Below are 19,168 nucleotides of genomic sequence, written 5' to 3' on the forward strand. Positions count from 1 at the left end.
CGCCTTGTATCCTCAACAGTTGGCTCCCTACAGTAATACTCTCCGAACACGGCTCGGCAAAACCTGTACATGGCCTCAAGACAGGTGCTCTCACCCATTCGAAGATACTCATCGAATATATCCGCAGCCATTCCATATGAGAGCATGCGAATAGCCGCGGAGCATTTTTGGTAGGAGGTCAAGCCTAACGCAGCTGTTGCATCGCGCCTGCATTGGAAGTAGGTAGTTTCTGACGCCCCGTAGAATGACCAAGAACAGGTCCCTTGACATCCTGTATCGTCGCCAGAACATTTTTTCCGGAAAGATCGGATCAGTGAGGTGGAAGTAGTCCTTATGGAGGCGGGTCTGCCCTTCCACTCTATTGCGCGGAAGGTTTTTGGCGCGGCCCTTCACAGAGCCCCGGTGCTGCGGCCCCGGGTTAGAGGTGAACTCGTGGATCATGGAGGCCGCAGTTGTTGCCAAAGTCTGCGTCGACTCATCGGACTCCTCGTCGGAAGAGGAGTCGACGACCTCCGCGTGGAACTTGTCCAACATCTGCCACATGTCCATCTGCGTGGGTACAAACTGCGGATCAATGGCCGCGCACGATAGCGCCGAAAACACGAGTAAGAAACCTACCGGCGCAATTGACCGAACAGGTCGTGGGTGGCGCGGAAGGGCGGCGCAACCGGGAGCGTTTCGCCCGAAAACAGCCGGTAGGTACGCGGCGGAGCATGCTCCTGCTCTCCCGCGCGGCAAGAACGGAGCCGACGGCGACTACTGCGGCGCTACGGCCTGACGGCGACGCTAGGGGCGGGGGTGGTGGCGTCGCACTAGGGCAGAGAAAGAAGGGGAACAAGAAGCAAATCGAAGCGGTCGATTTCGTCGTCCCCGACATGCGGGACCGGGTAAGAAATGGAGGACGCTCCAAGCGACCGCCGAGCGTCCGCGGAGACGCAAACCTGGCGCATATTTGGGCCAGGTTTGCGTCTCCGCGGATGGCCCGGTCACTTTGTGTCGCGCCGCTGGAGCAGGCTCCAGACGCATTTCCGATCACGGCGGACGAAAACGGTCGTTCAACGTCCATTTGCGTCGCAACCCTCCTTGGAAGAAAAACAGAGCTTAGATTTTTGCTCTCTAGAGCATTAAAATTTTCTTTTATTTTCCCAAATGCTATTTCATTTCTAAATCCTACGGCCGCACATGAGATATGAATACTTATCTGTTTTTGGTTTTTTGGATTTGATATATTTCAAGCAAATTTCACAAATTAATGTGAAGCATCCATGTTGTCCGTCTCCATGCATTGTTTAGACATGTCTTAACTTTGACCAACTCCCTAGATAAAAGGAGTAGCATTTATAAAACTAAATTAATATTATTAGATTTATCTTGACATGTAGTTTAATAATATAATAATTTGATGTCACATAAAAGGTTGGTCAAATTTAAAAATATTTAACTTCTAAAAGTATACACTTATTTGCAGATAAAGGGAATAATTACAAATGTAAGAAAAGGCTGAAACAACAACCACTCAAAGCAGAGTTACACGTAACTGCCAAACAAAACATGGCCTACATGCCAACCACACAAGTACAAGGGCACTGCAACCCCCCCCCCCCCCCCTCCCAAGCCTCCAATGATAGAGTGGATGAGGAACGCAGGTCTCTCGTCTCGATCCGCCAACCACCACTAGCACCGTGAATGCCACATCACCTTGGTCTATCCCAACATGCGTACACAACCATCACCGAAATATCCCATCGAGTGCATCCATGTGTCCAAGACGCCGCAACTGGGGATCCTCTGTTGCCCAGTACCCGTGGCACCTAAGAAAACCATGATAGTACATCACCGATGCACATAGGATTTGCCAAACGGAACCAAGGACAGTGACACCGGTTCGCACTCGAATAGCCAAACAAAACTCCAAGAACCACGCCTCTAAGAAGGTAGCGACATCAACAACGTTGTCGTTGTTCGATCCAGAGGATTAAACCACACGTGATAGAGTGTATCGGGGCACCTCGGCGACACCACCAAGAAGGAAACGACGCCCGCGGGCATTATCATAGACAACACTAACCAAGTTTGGCAGGGCCTTAGCACAGAGCGGCACGACATAGCCGCACAATCCTAGCACCACCGAAAACGCGCTAGCTCAGGAATTTATTTAGGGCTCCTTTGATTCAAAGGATTTGCATAGGAATTGTGTAGGATTTGGTTCCTATGGAAAAATTTCCTATACATGTTGTTTGATTCATAGGAACATATCCTATAGGAAAAAATCCTATAGGAATCTTGTAGTGTAATTTCCATAGGAAAAAAGCATTAGCTCATAACTCATGGAAAAATTCCTTTGCTACAATCAAACAAACTTCATCTTCCTATAGGATTCAAGTAGACATGTCATTCCAATCCTATACCTTTCCTATTCCTATTTTTTTTTCCTATCCTTTAAATCAAAGGAGGCCTTAGCCTGCCATCCTACCAATAGAGGACACCACATGTCGCACATCGAGGCCCGTACGGGATGACTTGGAGACACACCCCACAAGAAGCTAGCTTACCGACGAAGAGAATGTGCAATGAACAACAAAGATCTGCAGCAGGATGTTCAGATCTACCGCCGGAGCATTGGACGACCACTTGAGACTAGAGGCGGCGAAATGAAACCTAAGGGCATCTCCAACGGGGCGACCCATCCCGCGCCCGCGCGTCCGGATGGGTCCAGCCGGACAAAAACCCGGCCCAACGCGGGGACGCACCGCAAGCGGACGGCCGCGGCGTCCGGAACGACGCAAACCCGGCCCAAATCCGGGCCGGGTTTGCGTGGCCGCGGATGGCACGCGGCGTCCTCGCGTGTCCGCCCTGTCCGCGTGGCCGGCCCCACTCGTCGGTGCCCCGGTCCCTATTAAATGTGGATCGGGGAAGGGAACCGTCCCTATCCGAGTCCCCACTTTCCACTCCGGCCGCACGCGCGAGCTCGAAGCTTCCGCGCCGCCATGGCCCCGAAGCGCGAAGTTCTCGCCATCCGCCAACGACCACGAGGCCGGCAGCACGGGCCGGCCAGTCGCGCCGGCGCCGTTCGCCATGGGGCCGCCGGCGACGCCCAGACGCGACCGGATCTACGTCACCGTAGCGGTGGCGCAGATGTTCTGGGACGCCGGCGTCCCAATGCCGTGGGGGGACGTGCACCTCCCCCACGGCTGGCACCTGAGCCCAGATCGGGTTCCGGTGCCGCCCATCCCGGCGTCAGGCCGCGCCCGCTACGCCGAGATCCGGAGGCGCGCGCTCGGGCTGCCGGCGGACCTCCGGCAGGACCCCGCGTACGGCGACGCAAGTCCCAACTGGGACTTGTGGTTCGAGGTGGAGCACGATGCGCGGCGGCGCACGTGCTTCACATCCGCGACGGCGCGGCCTCGCGCGCAGCCAGGCACAGCTGCTAGGCGGGCTGGCCGCCGCCCCGGCGGCCTCTACATCAACGAGCCCGCGCCCAGCCCGCAGCCGCAGCCGCAGCCGCAGCCCCGGGAGGAGGAGAACGACCCGGAGGCCGCAGGCGGCGCCGCGGCGTCCCGCGAGCGCGAGACCTCGACGAGCCGGCCAAATGGCCGCTCCTCGCCGAGACGCCGCGCACCTCCGCGGCTGGAGGAGGCGGCCGGGAAGGCCCAGGAGGACGCCCGGGCGGACGCGTGGGCCTTCCTCGAGCCGGCGCGCCGTCGGGAGGAGGCTACACGTCGGGCGGCGCTCCGGGAGGAGGAGCGCCGGGCCGCGCGCCCGGCGGAGGAGGAGCGCCCGGCCACGCGAGCGGAGGAGCGGCTCCGACGGGAGTCCGCGCGGAGGGCACGGCCGCGCGAGCCGGCGAGCCCGCCGAACGCGCACTCCGCCCGGGAAAGGGCGCAGGTGGGACCCCGGCCGGAGTCCCCGGTGCCCTCCGGCGTGTCGAGCCGAACAGCCGCGTCGCCGCCGGGCGGCGTCGTCGTCATCGACGCCGACGATGACGAGTACTACCGGGGTAGTACTCGCCGGCGACCACCGCGTGCTCGCAAACCCCGGCTAGGGTTTGCTTTTTTTAGTTTAAAGCCATATATGGCTTTCTTTTGTGTAAAATTTGCCCAAAATAGGGCTATGTTTAATGACCAACTAGTTTAAATTTATGTTTTGTTCTTTTCCTTTTTATTTTCATTTCTGTTTTATTTTATTACCAATGCGCTGCGTCCGCGCGTTAGGCGCAGCTGCAGCACCCAAACGGACACGCGGACGTGGACCGCTGTCCGGGTGTCCGTTCGGCCACGCAAACGGCCCAAAACGGACGGCCCAGCGCGTCCGTTTGGGTCGCGCGGTTGGAGATGCCCTAAACCACCAAAATGCTATCGTATGGGAGCCGAGGCCCGCGTCGCAGGTTGCTACACGTGGCAGCTACACCATCATGACAAATTCCACCCTCTGACTCCCGCCGGACACCAACCACCCATGCACATCCGACCAAATTGGCCAACGTGCAACAAGCACACCTTCTGAATAACATGCGACCTCCGGTCATTCCGACCATGGCGCTGTCTCACCCAGCCGGCAAAGTCACACCCTTCAATCCCATGCCACCTTGATGATTGCTACACATCGAAGGCGACTGCAGGCACGTCGGAGCTAGGCCTTTAGCCGCACGGCAACTATCTAGGGCAGTGCCAAGCTAGCGCGTTGGCGCACCTATGACCCGAAAAAAAAGCCAGGCTTCAGCGGGTAACTGCCTCTCTCAAACACTTGGTTCACTATCAGGGTGCTCCAAGAGCATATCCCGGCCACCAGCTCGATCCCGTCGGAACCGCACCGGTCGAGTTGGGGAAGAAGGGTAAGAGGGAAGAGGAGGAGGTGGCTGCACACCCATCCATATCCGGGCGCAGTGGCAATAGATCGAGGCCTCGAGGCTATGACATCGCTCCTACCATGAGTTCACAAGCTACGGTCACCGAAAGTAGTTCTTTAGTTCGAGTGTCCATCTAAAACATGTATACACTATAATTCCTGGGAGCGGTGTTTTGGAACATGGGTGCATATGCTCCCTATATTTTGAAATGCATCTTACATATATTTTAAATTTTAAAAAAATCTAAACTAAAAATTCGTACGTACATCTTCACGTGCTACATGCTCACAAAGTCGTTTCATAAAAAATCGACTTCTCATGTGACGTGTGTAAAAAAGACAAAATTCAGTGTTAAAAATAATGCTTTTCACAAGATAAACTTTCTCTTTTTTATATAGACCACACAAAATATTGGTTTTTCGTGAAACTTGACGAACGCACGTATATTATGGAGATGTACATGTAGAATTTTTTATCCAAATTTTTTGACATTTCGAAATATGATTTTTTGGTAGAGGGAGCATACGCACCCGGGAGCCGAATTGAATTTCCGATAATTCCTCATTATCTATATTTCTCTAGTGAGATAAGGCCCCATTTAGAGTTTCGCATAGGGCATCGGATTCCTGGCTCGGCCCTACTCCTCATGCGAGTGTTGCCTCGTATCCACTATCCATTGCCCCCTCTTCCTCTCTCCCCACGAAGAAGACCAGGGGCCTACCGCAGGCACGTAGAAATGGCGGCAACAATGGGAGAGACCGAGGAGGGGATGACGAAATTGCTGCAGCGGCGGGGAGGCTAGGTATTGGGGATGGATCACTGACTCACTGGGTTGTGGCCTTGTGGGTACGGTTTTTTTTCCTTTTACTACAGTTAGGGACGTGTCAAGTTAAGCATTTACAAGAAAACAATATGTTACTCCTATATCATAGTAAAATCTTGAAAATCTTTAAAACTATTTAGATTATTTTCATATTTTTTTTTATTAAATAGATTGAAAATTTTCTTATTTAAAACTCCGTAATCATGGAGGTCATCGTGTGGTTTGTGTACATGAAACTTCATAGATTGCACCTGGGATATTTTGTCTGACATTTTGAAACATGTATATTTGATTTTGTACCATCATCATTTTACCAAGTATTGATACCATGCCCATCTGTACATGAACTTTTATAATAATATTTTTAATTCATATATCGGATGATTTTGAACCAAGGTAGCCATTTTCAGTACATATTCTAAAGTGCGAGATAATGAAGCTATGAACAATATCCCTATCGTGGAACAAGGTATTATTAATCACATAAATAGGTGGACCTCTGTCAAATGAAAATAGTTGATAATGTGTTGCTTAGTGCAGTATATGTTTGGTAAGCATCACTTCAAACTAACGATAAATTGTAAATTTATGCAATAATTATCGTATATTTTTGTGCCTCGCAAACTTTAAGTGACACAATGTGTGTTGATTATATGTTGTATGTGCATACGCATGCTCACTCAAAGGGAAATGAGATTCAAATATAATGTCTTACATTTTAAAGACGTGCATTGCAATTTACCTTACTAGTAGTATAGGATAAGCACCATTACGAGACAGGAGAGGAGAGGGTTAGCATTATGGAATATAAATAGGAGGGTGACCCACGTTTTCAGGTTGGTAGATTTAATAATACTCCCTCCAACCCATAAAATTTATCGCTCAGGCATTCTAAAAATGTGTCTACATACATGCAATTCAACGACAAGTATTATGGATTGAAGGGGGTATTTTTTTTAAGATCATTTTCTCTTCACAGCATTTGGTCAGTGCCGTGAGCTATGTCCAAACTTCTTTGCAATACAAAAAATCACACAACATCACATCCTACGAATTCGTCAGTATAAAGAAAACTTTCAAGTCTGGGACGTACTGGTCAAAACAGCACAATGCTAGTATTAGAGAAGATTTATCATGCTTATAGTGAAATTTCATAAGTCAAACTCTACTTTGATCTTCACAAACTCAAATAGATGAAAACGTAGAGAAATTCCAGGATTCCACAGCTGCCAATAACTAGGTCAGTGTACCATTTGCTGATAATGCATAGTACTCCCTCCGGCACCCACCGGTCATGAAAAACCTTCAGGTTTCAGCACATGGACGTAACCATAACGCATGATCCAAACAACAAGTTAAGAGCTGATAAAGCACTAGTTCACATACATTACACGATGATTCCATATTGTCCAGTATGGAATACTACAGGGTAGGGATAAATAATAGTGGGAGATGAGTCTATGCTAAGACCATTCGTTTCAAGTCATTACATGTTTCGAAACTTAAGATTTTCAAAGGCTTACATGTTTCGAAAACTTTCGGTTTTCGAAGGCGCCAGGCGCACAAAAAGGATCCATCCTGATTTTGCCTTCCGAACATGAAAATCTCACGTCTGGGCTCAAAATCATCACAACAGTAACCAGAAGACCTGTTGGTTAATCCATTAGGGGAAACTATGTAGCCCAGACAAACTTGGAGATAATACCTTCAACCTTAGTTTTTGATCTTTCTATTTGTTCTCCCTGATTGAGCCAAATAAATCATCCATATTTTTCCGTTCAACGAGATCAACCCACATACACTTTATGGCGTCCAATCCGAATAGTATGTCCAGGAAGCAAGTGTTGGATCTGGATGACATGGTTCAAATAGAAGGATCAGCGCCACTTTCTATGCGGAGCATTTTTTTAGATTATTTATGCAATCCACTTCGTACACAAGCAAGCAAACAGTGCGGCCAGAAAGCATCAAGAGAGTGGGATGGCAACCAACCATATCAGACAATTAATCCAGCCGTACAGGGCATTTAATTTAGAACCGTGTTGATGCATAGGAATGAATGTCAGCAGTGTATTTTCATTATCAAAGAAATGTACAAGGATAACGCGCAGAGAACTACTGAATTCGAAGCAGGAGCAAAGGAAAAAAGAGTTGACGAAAACAAAACAAAAAAGACTTCACATAACTCTGAATCCAACTAACCTTAACAGGTATACGACACTGCAAGCGTATGTTATCAACACTACACCACCTGGACAAAAAGGTAGCAATCATGAGAGAACTGAATTTGGATGCAAAGATGGATGACTAAATAAGACATCAAAAATGATGGTTGCAATGATAATCAATTTGTTTCCTTCGAAAATAATTTGGACATTTAAAGCATACAGTCTAAAACTTATAGTATATACATGTGAATTGATCAAACGTTAACAGATCAAAGTGCGAATTCATGACTCCAACATAAACTGGACAAGCATGTGAAGAACATTATCTATCCTATTTTACCAATCTATATGTAGTAAATCAGTAAATGTGAAGAATAGAATGGCCTTACAAATCATCGGGAAGCTAGAACAGAGACAGGTGCTCCCAATCATGAGTTACTTAGCCTCCTCAAAATAATCATAAATATTGTGAACTTGTATTATATTGATAAATTAAAATTTGTAAAATGTGCAGCAAAAGGGGCATATAATTTTGATTATGTAAGACAGCCTATTATGATCCTACTTAAATATGAGACACAACTAAGATATAAAACAACTCATAAGGTGATCATACAAACCCGAGAGTTTCACAAGCTTCCAGAAAATTTGCATTGGAATAACAATGTAGCATAGCTAGCACAGAATTTTCAGCAGAACCCTGGCGGTGGACATAGAAAAAAAATGTTCACTTTGAAAAAAAAGGGTATAGAAAAGGGAGGTCAAGTGTACCATTGGTCCATTGCAGGTTCATCCGAATCTGAATCACAGGGATATGGTTCATCACAATCTGAATCACAGGGATATGGTTCATAACAGTCTGAATCAAAGTGATATGGTTCACCACAATCTGAATCGCAGGGATATGGTTCATCACAATCTGAATCACTCAGAACAACTTTTTCAGAATTACGGGTCAAAGGTCCGGCAGTATCATCTAATCCAGACCGTGCGAGACAATCACGAGCAGTCTTTTTACCTTCTTCTGTTAGCATATACCTACACAAACTTATGCAGTAAGCCCCAAGCTATGTCTGGTATCTTAATAGAATGAGTGCACTTAGCAAATAAAGCGGCAACTAGAGAATGAAATGTTATTGAATAGACTGAAATTCTGGTTCTACTTGGAAAGGAAATAAACAAAAAGGAGATAATTCTAGGACCAAAATACTGAGAGATGTATCAAGTTTGTGCAGCAAACAACTAGCATATATCTGGATCATTCTCAGGCGTGGAAGATTGTTATACACATTTCACAAGTTGCGTCGCAAAACCAGGACAGTCGCTGATGGATTGATTGGGAACAGCTGGGCAAGGGATATCCAAGGGCTGCTTGGCATCCACGAGATTGGGCAATACTTGCTGCTTTGGCACATGATCCAAGACACCATGCTCAGTGCCCAGCCCGACCAGCTTCTTTGGAAATGGACTGCCTCTAGCACCTACACGGCTAACTCATGCTACCCTGCAACCTTCCACGGGTCTACATCTTGTTGAGTTCTTCCACTGGCTTGCAAACCTGGACAGGTGCTGGACTGCGGAACGCCTAGCACGACATGGCCTCCCACATCATCCTAGATGCCTCCTCTGCGACCAGGCACCCGAATCCATGCGGCACCTCATGCTGGAGTGCTCCTTCACCCGGCAGGTCTGGCACGAGGTGCTTGCCTGGCTCAGGATGACTGCCAGGGCTCCAGACCACGAGCCCACCCTTCTGGACTGGTGGCGCCGTGCTCGACAACAAACGCCAATGCCACTACGCAAAGGCCTTGCGTCGGCGGCCCTGCTAATCCTCTGGATGGTCTGAAGCACAGAAACGCCAGCGTCTTCGAAGGAACCCAGCCCTCCATGCCGCTACTGCTACAGAACATCAAGGAAGAGCTATGTGTTTGGGCTAGGGCAGGTGCCCAGGGCTTAAGAGTCGTTCTGCCACCCAACTGTTGGGATGTGCACTGATGTATTTGCTTCATAGCATGTAATCTGCCTCCTAGGAAGATGTAAACAAACTCCTATCTTTTCAATGAAATGAAACGCAAAAGTCCTTTGCGTTTTCTCGATAAAAAAATCATACTGTGAACCAAATAAGAGAAAGGGAGACATGCAACTGGACATTCCTGCTTCTATTCCATCAATGGAGAATTGATGGTATACAGAAGCAGATAGGGGTGCAAATTGGTGACCCTCTGTGTACCCTCGAAGTTGACTCAAATGAAGTTCATTTGGTTGAGCTAAAGAGGGTTAGAGGGTGTACCCTAAGGGTCACCAATTTGCATCCCTAGCAGCAGGGCTGTACATTTGAACATGTGCTTTCTTAATTTTCTACTTAGACATTGTTATATATTACCTAAAGTGCATAAAGACATTGATTATCTGCTAGGAAATATATGTCTTTTTTTTTTTTGACATGGAAACATATGGCTATTCTGGCACTACATCAAACTCGATCCAACCAACAGTGCGAAAAATCTGAGATAGTAATATTGGTAGGCAAAGTTTTAATTATTATTAGGAACCCATACATCAATCAACAAAAACAAATCAGAGATTAGCCAGCTTAATGGAATCCAGTCCCATCTACACTCAAGTCCCATCTACACTCAGAGCTGAAGAAGGAAAGACTTGGGTATCTGTGAGCTGTGATGTTGAACTATTGCCAGAACATAAACAAATAATCTAGAGCCAACACAACTATGTAAATGCAAAAGAATACTATGAACACTTCAATGGGAAGAGGTCTAGTTCAAGCAGACAAGTGCAATAATTTATAGCCCTGATACCCCCACATTTTGAGACCATTCAATTATCATATAATCATTGATAAATCTCTTCCTAAACAAATTTCAAAATTAATAGCTAGCAGTGCTGCAATAATATGTTATAAAGCAATAGCCAGTGGTGAAAAAAATAATAATACATGTAGGGTGTAATACATGTGCATATAAAATGTATGGGATCTACTCCTCTTAAATATGTGATGTGAGTGATCCATACATCTTTTAGTTTAATTATAAATTATGACAGAAAGCTATAATAGACATTTAGGTGCGCCTAGAACATTACTTTGCAGGGTTACTCCACTTCACAACCAGTGCTTTAGAAATTAATGTCTTTATGCTGCTCCCCAGTTTTGCTCTAGTGTTGCTTGGGCTGCTCATAGTACAACCAGACATAGTTAGTGATGCACTGATAACATGAGCTGAAATCAGCAACCGTATAGTATACTGGGTCACTAGACTATACCCGATACCATATGCTGATAGACCAGAGACTTCAGCGGCATCAATAAGCTCCTGCTTCATCAGAGAATCGTTTCCTCTTCTCATTGCCCTATAGGGTGGGGGGAGGGCAACTGTAAGTTTTTCCTCTTGCATATCCAGGTACCTTTATTTTCATACTTCCTTTCATTGAAGGATGTTCTTTGTTCTAAGGTAGCTAATTCTTTTGTTTTATGAATATCAAATTTCAGGTAAAATAGACCCACAACAAAATCATACCTGTAGAGTGTGATCACTATTGCATAAGCAGAGGATTTCTTCCGTGGCACATATTTCCTTTTCTTCCCTGGAGAAACGAACAATAGTAAGGTTGAGTAGAATAAACATGCTTTCATTAGCTTCATTGGTTATTCAGCTTAAGGGGAAGAAGAAAGGTGATCCTGATGATGAAAAATGGTACACAGATTCTCAGAAGTCATGAGATGCAAGCATGAAAACTGATAACCTTTTTCTCCTGCTGTATTACCTTGTTGAGGAGACAAATCTGGGCTGATCGCAGGAAAGGAGTCTACCATGACGAGAATGGCCCAAGGTCCAACGCCCCTGGTAAAATAGAACCACAGAAGAAAATGATCAAACTAATATAAAAATGTAGAACTTTGGGGCAATCTGGTGCAATTAGCACAAGGTATCTAGATATATTCCATACATTAATCTAGCAGTGAGAAGTTCTGGCGATTTCCATCTCTCATTGAACACATATAAGAGAAAATGTATAGCCATGGACAGAAGTAATATGGATCCAAACTAAAGCCATAGTGCTATAGGACGAATTCCAGGTCGGACTGCAGCTTCAACTTCAAGTGATATGAATCCATTTAGCAATAGCAGGTTATAATCAGGGGAAAGTAAATATACCTACTGAAATGAAAAAAAAAACAGTATAATCCTAAAATCGGTTTCACGACCTGCAGAAAATCAATTTGAAAAAAGCTCAGATCCCCTAACCACGCAAAATCCACGAAAACAAATCCGGATCCCTTTAGTTCAGGCACCCAAACAGTCTGACATTTCAAAATCACAGCGTTCCATGGTAATGATGAGCCAAACTAACCTCTGATCTCCATCTAACCACGGCTCAGAGGTGCAGCATTGCCGCCGAATCGAACGTACACGGACCAAAACCACCCAAGAACGAGAGCAAAAGAAGAGTTGGATGGAAGCACCGCGTACTTTGTGCAGCGCAGGTCGCGGAGGGTCCGGATGGGCTCCTTGGAGGCGCATAGGCCGCGGTAGGCGGCGGAGAGCGCGACGCGCACAGGCTCCGGTAGGCTGCCCGGCTGATCCGCCGTCATCGAGCGGTACTTCTCGAGGAGCTTGCCCGCGAGCTCCTCGTTCTCCGGGAGGCGGACCTCGCGCTTCTTCGGCAGCGACGGCGGCGCCATCTGCGTCGAGGGCGAGGGCGAGGGGAACTGGGAGGGGTGAAGGAGTGCGAAATGGGAGTGGGGGTCAGGGTTTGGGGTTTCGTAAAGGAGAGCCCGCCATTAATGATTTTGATGTTGCGAGGTTTTAGTTCCCTTTGCGATTCACCCCTATAGTCTGCCATGCCATAGCATAGAGGTGAAAAAATATTGTTAGACGCGGTGTCGTAGCCTTGACAGAGAAAAAGTATAATGGATGGATGCGACGGGAGGAGAGTAGAGCGGTAGAGGTGCAGAGCAGGGAGTAATTTTGACAAGACCATACGTAGACTCCAGCCTACCATCAGCATGGACGGATCCATGTATGAACTGGGAGTGCCAAATGGGAGGGGATTTTGCCTGTCTGGGCCAGAGCATCTCCAGCCGTTGGGTTCCTAGACCGCTATTTTGCGTCGGATGAATGTAATTTTTTTGGTCTGGGGAGGTTCATTTTCCCAGCGGTGAGTCCATGGTCGCCTGCTGAAGCTCACCCACCGCGTACATAGCGACGGTGCAGTCGCCGGGAAGGGAACCATCGGAGTGGCCTCGACACATTGAACCGCCGTAATGGTCCGCGAAGTGGTCTGGGAAGCCCAAACGCCTCATCGAGAACCGTCGCAGTGGCCTCGACGCGAGAACCACCGTAATGGAGCACGAACTCCGCAAAGAGCAACCACTGCTCTCTTCGTTGATAGACCTACATATACGGTTTCCGAGTGCCGACACCATTCATCTCTTCTCTCCTCACCATCATCTGTCAGCATGAGCAATCTCTATTTGCCATCGGACACCGATAGCGAGGGGAAATCGTCTGGATGGCGCCATTGGTGGGACCGAGCTGCAACGTCTAGCAACGACGATTCCCCGCCGCCGGGCAGCGATGAGGAATGGGATGCTGTGATGACCCAGCGTACCACTGCATGGTGTAGTACACAAGTCGTTGACATAACACAAGTGAAACATCGTTCCACTCATATTACATCTCTCAGAGTGGTACAACAGAAACATATGCGAGTCCAAGGTATGTCTATAGAAGTACACACAAGCTGTTTACATAAGATCAACACAACCTCCTACTTTACAGTGAGGTAAAACTTCAAATAAAGCTCCAGAAGAACGACTCGTAGTCTATCTTATTGCTAACTCAAGTTTAAGAGCTAATTGGCTTGCTATAGAACTCTAGCTACTTAGGTGCTAGGATTAGGGAAAGGTTCCCTTCTATTACTAGTCTAGGTTTCCATAATAGCTGATGTAGAAGTTGATTCCATTGACTTCTTTGATTGGATTCTTCATCTTGTTGCAGTTTACTTCTCTGTCTTCGAGTTCCACGGTAGTTTCTCCTTCGGTGCCTTGATCTAAGAAGGGGGTTCAAATGAGATAGAATGAGTACGAGCGTACTCAGCAAGTTCATATTAGGAAATAGGTGTATCATGCACTAGCTACAGCCATAGACCAGAAAGTCATAGGCAAATGCAAGTTTTCATAAACATTTCTTCAAAAGGTTTATTTTATTCTGAAAACTATGCCCGTCGGTCTTCACGAGTTGACCAGAACTTCATGGAGTTCCTTTCTGCCCGCGTTCGCGGTTCCCTTCCCGAACAGGGAGTGACGAGTCACAATTCAGTATCCTCTGCGAGAGGTGCGTTACTTTTCCCATAAGAGACCTTATCCTTGTTGCCAACCAGGCGTTAACTTTCCCGTCCACACTTCCTTTGGTGTGAGGCCAGGTGTAAGATCCAAGTCCACACCGCCTTCTCCGCGACTGCAAACCCACCCTTTTGTCCGACCCTACACCCCCAGTAGACTTCTCCCGATAATACGGCTTTACTCATGGTGTACTCCGGACAATCCATCATAGATCGTAGAGCTTATCATCACTAATGGATGGGGATTTAAAGGCTATCCCAACCTATTGCGGCAGTGCCTCCAAAACCCCGCTGATACGTCCAAAACGTATCTACTTTCCCGAACACTTTTGCTATTGTTTGGCCTCTAATTTGTGTATTTTGGATGCAACTAACACGGACTAACGCTGTTTTCAGCGAGCTGCTTCCAGTGTCTCGTTTTTGTGCGTAAATCCAACTTTCGGGAAAAACCTCGGAATTTATGCGAAGGCCCTATTTTCCCAGGAAACTAACGGAGCCGGAAGGGCAATTGAAGTGGAGGCCCGAGGGCCCCACACCACCTGGTGGCGCGGCCCAGGGGGGGCCCGCGCGGCCAGGTGGTGTGGCCCCCTCGGCCGGCCTCCGACGCCCCCTTCGGACTACTTATTCGCCTCGACCTAAAAACGCCAAAAGAGAAGTCGAAGTCGCCATAAACCCTCCAGAACGCCGCCACATCGCGAAACTCCGTCGCGGGAGCCAGAAGTCTCCGTTCTGGCACTCCGCCGGGACGGGGAATTGGAGGAGATCATCACCGCCATCACCGCCAACGCCTCTCCATCAACCAGCAATGTTTCCCCCATCCATGTGTGAGTAATTCCCCGCTCGTAGGCCGAAGGGGATGGTAGGGATTGGATGAGATTGGTCATGTAATAGCATAAGATTGTTAGGGCATAGTGCCTAGTGTCCGTAGATGGTACTTTTATGATATTGTTGCAACTTGTTATGCTTAATGCTTGTCACTAGGGCCCGAGTGCCATGATCTCGGATCTGAACATGTTATTGTTTCATCATGATATTCATTGTTTATGGTCTTACCTATAAGTTGTATACACATGTCGCTCGTCCGGAACCAATGGCCCCGAAGTGACAAATCGGGACAACCGGAGGGAATGGCGGTGATGTGAGGATCACATGTGTTCACGGAGTGTTAATGCTTTGCTCCGGTACTCTATTAAAAGGAGTACCTTAATATCCAGTAGTTTCCCTTGAGGCCCGGCTGCCACCGGCTGGTAGGACAAAAGATGTTGTGCAAGTTTCTCATTGCGAGCACGTACGACTATAATTGGAACACATGCCTATTGATTGATTAGTACTTGGATACTGCTTTATTATTATCTGCAAATGCCCTGCTATGATTGTTACATGAGTTTCTCTCATCCATGCAACGCCCGTCATCCGTCCCCGTGCCTACAGTATTTTAATCCTGCTTGTTTACTAAAATCACTACTTGCTGTCTTTGTTACTCTGCTCGTCGTTATTTCACTACTGCTATCGCTATAAAGCGTTACCTATCGATAAACTCTTGCGAGCAAGTCTGTTTCCGAGTGCAAGCTGAATTGACAACTCCGTTGTTAAGGCTTCCAAGTATTCTTTGTCTCCCCTTGTGTCGAATCAATAAATTGGGTAATACTTCCCTCGAAGACTCGTTGCGATCCCCTATACTTGTGGGTCATCAAGACTATTTTCTGGCGCCGTTGCCGGGAGCATAGCTTTATTTGGAAGTTCACTTGGATTGATATTGTTCGCTGCAAATTCTCCATCATGGGTAAACCTCGCGATACTAAGATCGCCATATTACCATCCACTACAAGAAAAGGTACAATTACGAGTACCTCCGCTACACTTGATTCACCATCCGTGATTGATAAACTTGTTTCACCGCCACATGCTTCGCATGCGGGTACATCTCGCTGAATCTGAACACTCTCATAATACCGATAATATTTCTGCTGTGCTTGATGATAGTGGTTCATTGGGAACTTTTCTAGATGCTTCCATTGCTAGGTCTAGACAAATTGAAAATGCTGAAATTCCCGATGTTACTACACTCGTTAATTCACCCGAACTTGAATACTCTAGTGATGATCTTGATGAAGATTATGTGGAACTTGATGATGATTTTATTGAAAAATGCCATGCTACTACTCGATGCAAGAAAAATTAAAAAGTTGCTTGCAGAACATACTTCGTTAGATATAAACTGTCTCCCGATCCTAAATTTGCCACATCTCCTATAAACATTAGGGATAAAGATTATGATTTTTCTCTTGATCTATCTCATATAGCTATTGTTGAGAAAACACCTTTTTGTGGTACTGAAAAAGAAAGTGCTCGTTGAACACATGACCGAGTTATCTACTTTGAGTAGCTTGTTTTCTGATGATGTTAAGAAGCGTACTTACTTTGTTGCTAAAATATTTCCATTCTCATTGAAGGATGACGCTAAAACTTGGTATAATAATTTGCCACCTGGTTCTATTAAAAGTCCAAAAGAATTACTTGCTGTTTTCTTCCGCAAATACTTTCCTGCTAGTGCTCAACATGCCGCTTTGCGAGAGAGTTTATAATTTTGATCGTGGAGATGAGGAGAAATTGCCCGAGGCTTGGGCGAGATTTTGCTCTCTTATTAGAGCTTGCCCGACCATGATTTAGAAAAGCATGATTTACTTGATATATTTTATAGTGGACTAACCATTGAGTCTAGGGCATACCTGGATAGTTGTGCTGGTTGTGTTTTCAGGAAAAGAACTCCGGACGTACGCTGAAGAATTATTGGCTAAAATAGGCCGGAATTATGATGATTGGAATACGCCCGAACCAACTCCAACGCCAATAGTGAAGAAGAGGGGTTTAATTAAATTGAATGATGAAGATATGAGGGAAGCCAAGAAGTCTCTCAAGGAGAAAGGTATTAAATCCGAAGATGTGAAGAATCTACCTCCTATAGAAGATATATGTGAGATAATTCCCCCTTCATCCATGATTGAGGTAAATTCCCTTCAACGCTTTACTAGGGAAGATATTCCAGTATTCAAAACCTCTCGCGCAATGCTTAGATGAGTTTGATAATTATATTGTTAAGCAAGAAAATTTTAATATGAGAGTAGAGAATCATCTAATGGAAAATTCTCAAGCTATTAGTGAATTGCATGATATTGTGGAGAGAACCTCCAATGATGTTAAGATGCTTGTTAAACATTTTCATATGATTCAAACTCAAATTGATCAACTCACTAAAGTGCAAAATGACTTGTTAGGAAATAATGCTAAAGAAAAACATGCTTATGAAGTAACAACTAGAGGTGGTGTCTCTACCCAGGATCCTCTATATCCCGAAGGGCATCCCAAAAGAATTGAACAAGATTCTCAACGCATTGAACCTAGAGCTCATTCTAAGAAAAAGAAGAAGAAACATAAAAATGTTGTAGAATCCTCCGAACCTCGCTAATGATCCTAATAGTATTTCTATTTCGATGCTGAAACCGAAAGTGGTAATGAACATGATAATAGTAAAGATAATGATAAGATTGATACTCCGATAAAGAAGAGGTTGAAGAAGAACCCGAAAAGCATGCTAAAAATAAAAAGTATACTAAAGAAGATTTTATTACCGAGAAACATGGTAATGAAAGAGAACCTTGGGTGCAAAAGCCAATGCCTTTTCCTGCTAAGAAACTAAAATCAAAGGAAGAAGAACACTATAATAAATTCTGTGATTGGATGAAACCTTTATTCTTGCAAATCCCTTTAACTGATGCTATTAAATTGCCTCCTTATTCAAAGTATATGAAAGATATTGTTACTAACAAAAGGAAAATCCCCAATGAGGAAATTTCTACTATGCTTGCTAATTACTCTTTCAATGGCAAAGTTCCAAAGAAGTTGGGCGATCCAGGTATACCTACTATTCCTTGTTCTATTAAGAATAATTATGTTAAAACTGCTCTATGTGACTTGGGAGCAGGTGTTAGTGTTATGCCTTTTTCTCTATACAAGAGACTTTACTTAGATAAGTTGATACCTACTGATATATCTTTGCAAATGGCTGATAAATCTACTGCTATTCCTGTTGGTATATGTGAGAATGTCCCTGTTCAAGTTACTACTAACCGCTTGATATTAACTGATTTTGTTGTGTTGGAAATGCTCGAAGATGATAATATGTCTATTATTCTTGGGAGACCTTTTCTTAACACCGCAGGGGCTGTTATTGATTGCAATAAAGGAAAGGTTACTTTCAATGTTGATGATAAGGAACACACTGTCTATTTCCCCAAGAGGATTGAGAAAGCGTGTGGAGTTAATACTATTTCTAATGTGAGAACTATCAAAGTGGGAACTATTGATTGTCCTATATATGAGCCTAAAGAAGAATATCAAACTCTTAAGATTGGATCCATATCAATACAATTCAAGGTTACATGATTGATTTGAGGTTTATTTCTTCATATGCTATGTAAAATTTATTTGGTGGCAAGACTTGATCAACCTTGTTAACAAATACCTTTTATATGCATAGAGGAGGTAAACAACATCTCTTTCTTTCTCCACTTGCTTTAGTTGCTGTAGCACTTTTAATTTGCAAAGTTTCTTAATTGATTTGAGATTTCAAAAATTTTGGCCAGTAATAATAAACTTAATACCCAGAAAATGTGCATTTTTCAAAGTTTTCAAAAATTCACGAAAATTATACCATTGGTCCTATTTTTCGACGAGGCACTGGGAGCACCGGAGGATGACCTGTGGGGCACCAGAGGGCGCCAAACCACAGGCCGGCGCGGCCTGCAAGGTGGCCGCGCCACCATGTGGTGTGGGCCCCTCCTTGCCCCACTTTGCCATCTCTTTCTCCCAGCACCTTCTCTCTCCCGAAAAAACTCGTACCAAGTTCATCTCTCTCGCGTTTTTGCTCCAGAGCTCCAGATTTCTCGATCTCTTTGCTCAGCCCAGATTTAC

The 19,168-nt window shown here is 45.7% G+C and overlaps 1 protein-coding gene across 1 annotated transcript; it reads right to left on the bottom strand.

Moving 5' to 3' along the window:
* Positions 1-7,024: 7,024 nt before the first annotated feature.
* LOC124662348 (crossover junction endonuclease MUS81-like) lies at positions 7,025-12,536 on the bottom strand. Its single transcript, XM_047200195.1, has 8 exons — positions 12,325-12,536; positions 11,618-11,694; positions 11,371-11,437; positions 11,117-11,203; positions 10,937-11,023; positions 8,609-8,875; positions 7,872-7,920; positions 7,025-7,519 (listed from the first exon to the last, which is right to left on the bottom strand). Exons 1-8 carry the CDS (start codon positions 12,534-12,536, stop codon positions 7,457-7,459), a joined length of 909 nt encoding a protein of 302 aa, XP_047056151.1. The 3' UTR covers positions 7,025-7,456.
* Positions 12,537-19,168: the final 6,632 nt, after the last annotated feature.

The sequence above is a fragment of the Lolium rigidum genome, chromosome 6, assembly GCF_022539505.1.
Source record: "Lolium rigidum isolate FL_2022 chromosome 6, APGP_CSIRO_Lrig_0.1, whole genome shotgun sequence".
NCBI lineage: Eukaryota > Viridiplantae > Streptophyta > Magnoliopsida > Poales > Poaceae > Lolium > Lolium rigidum.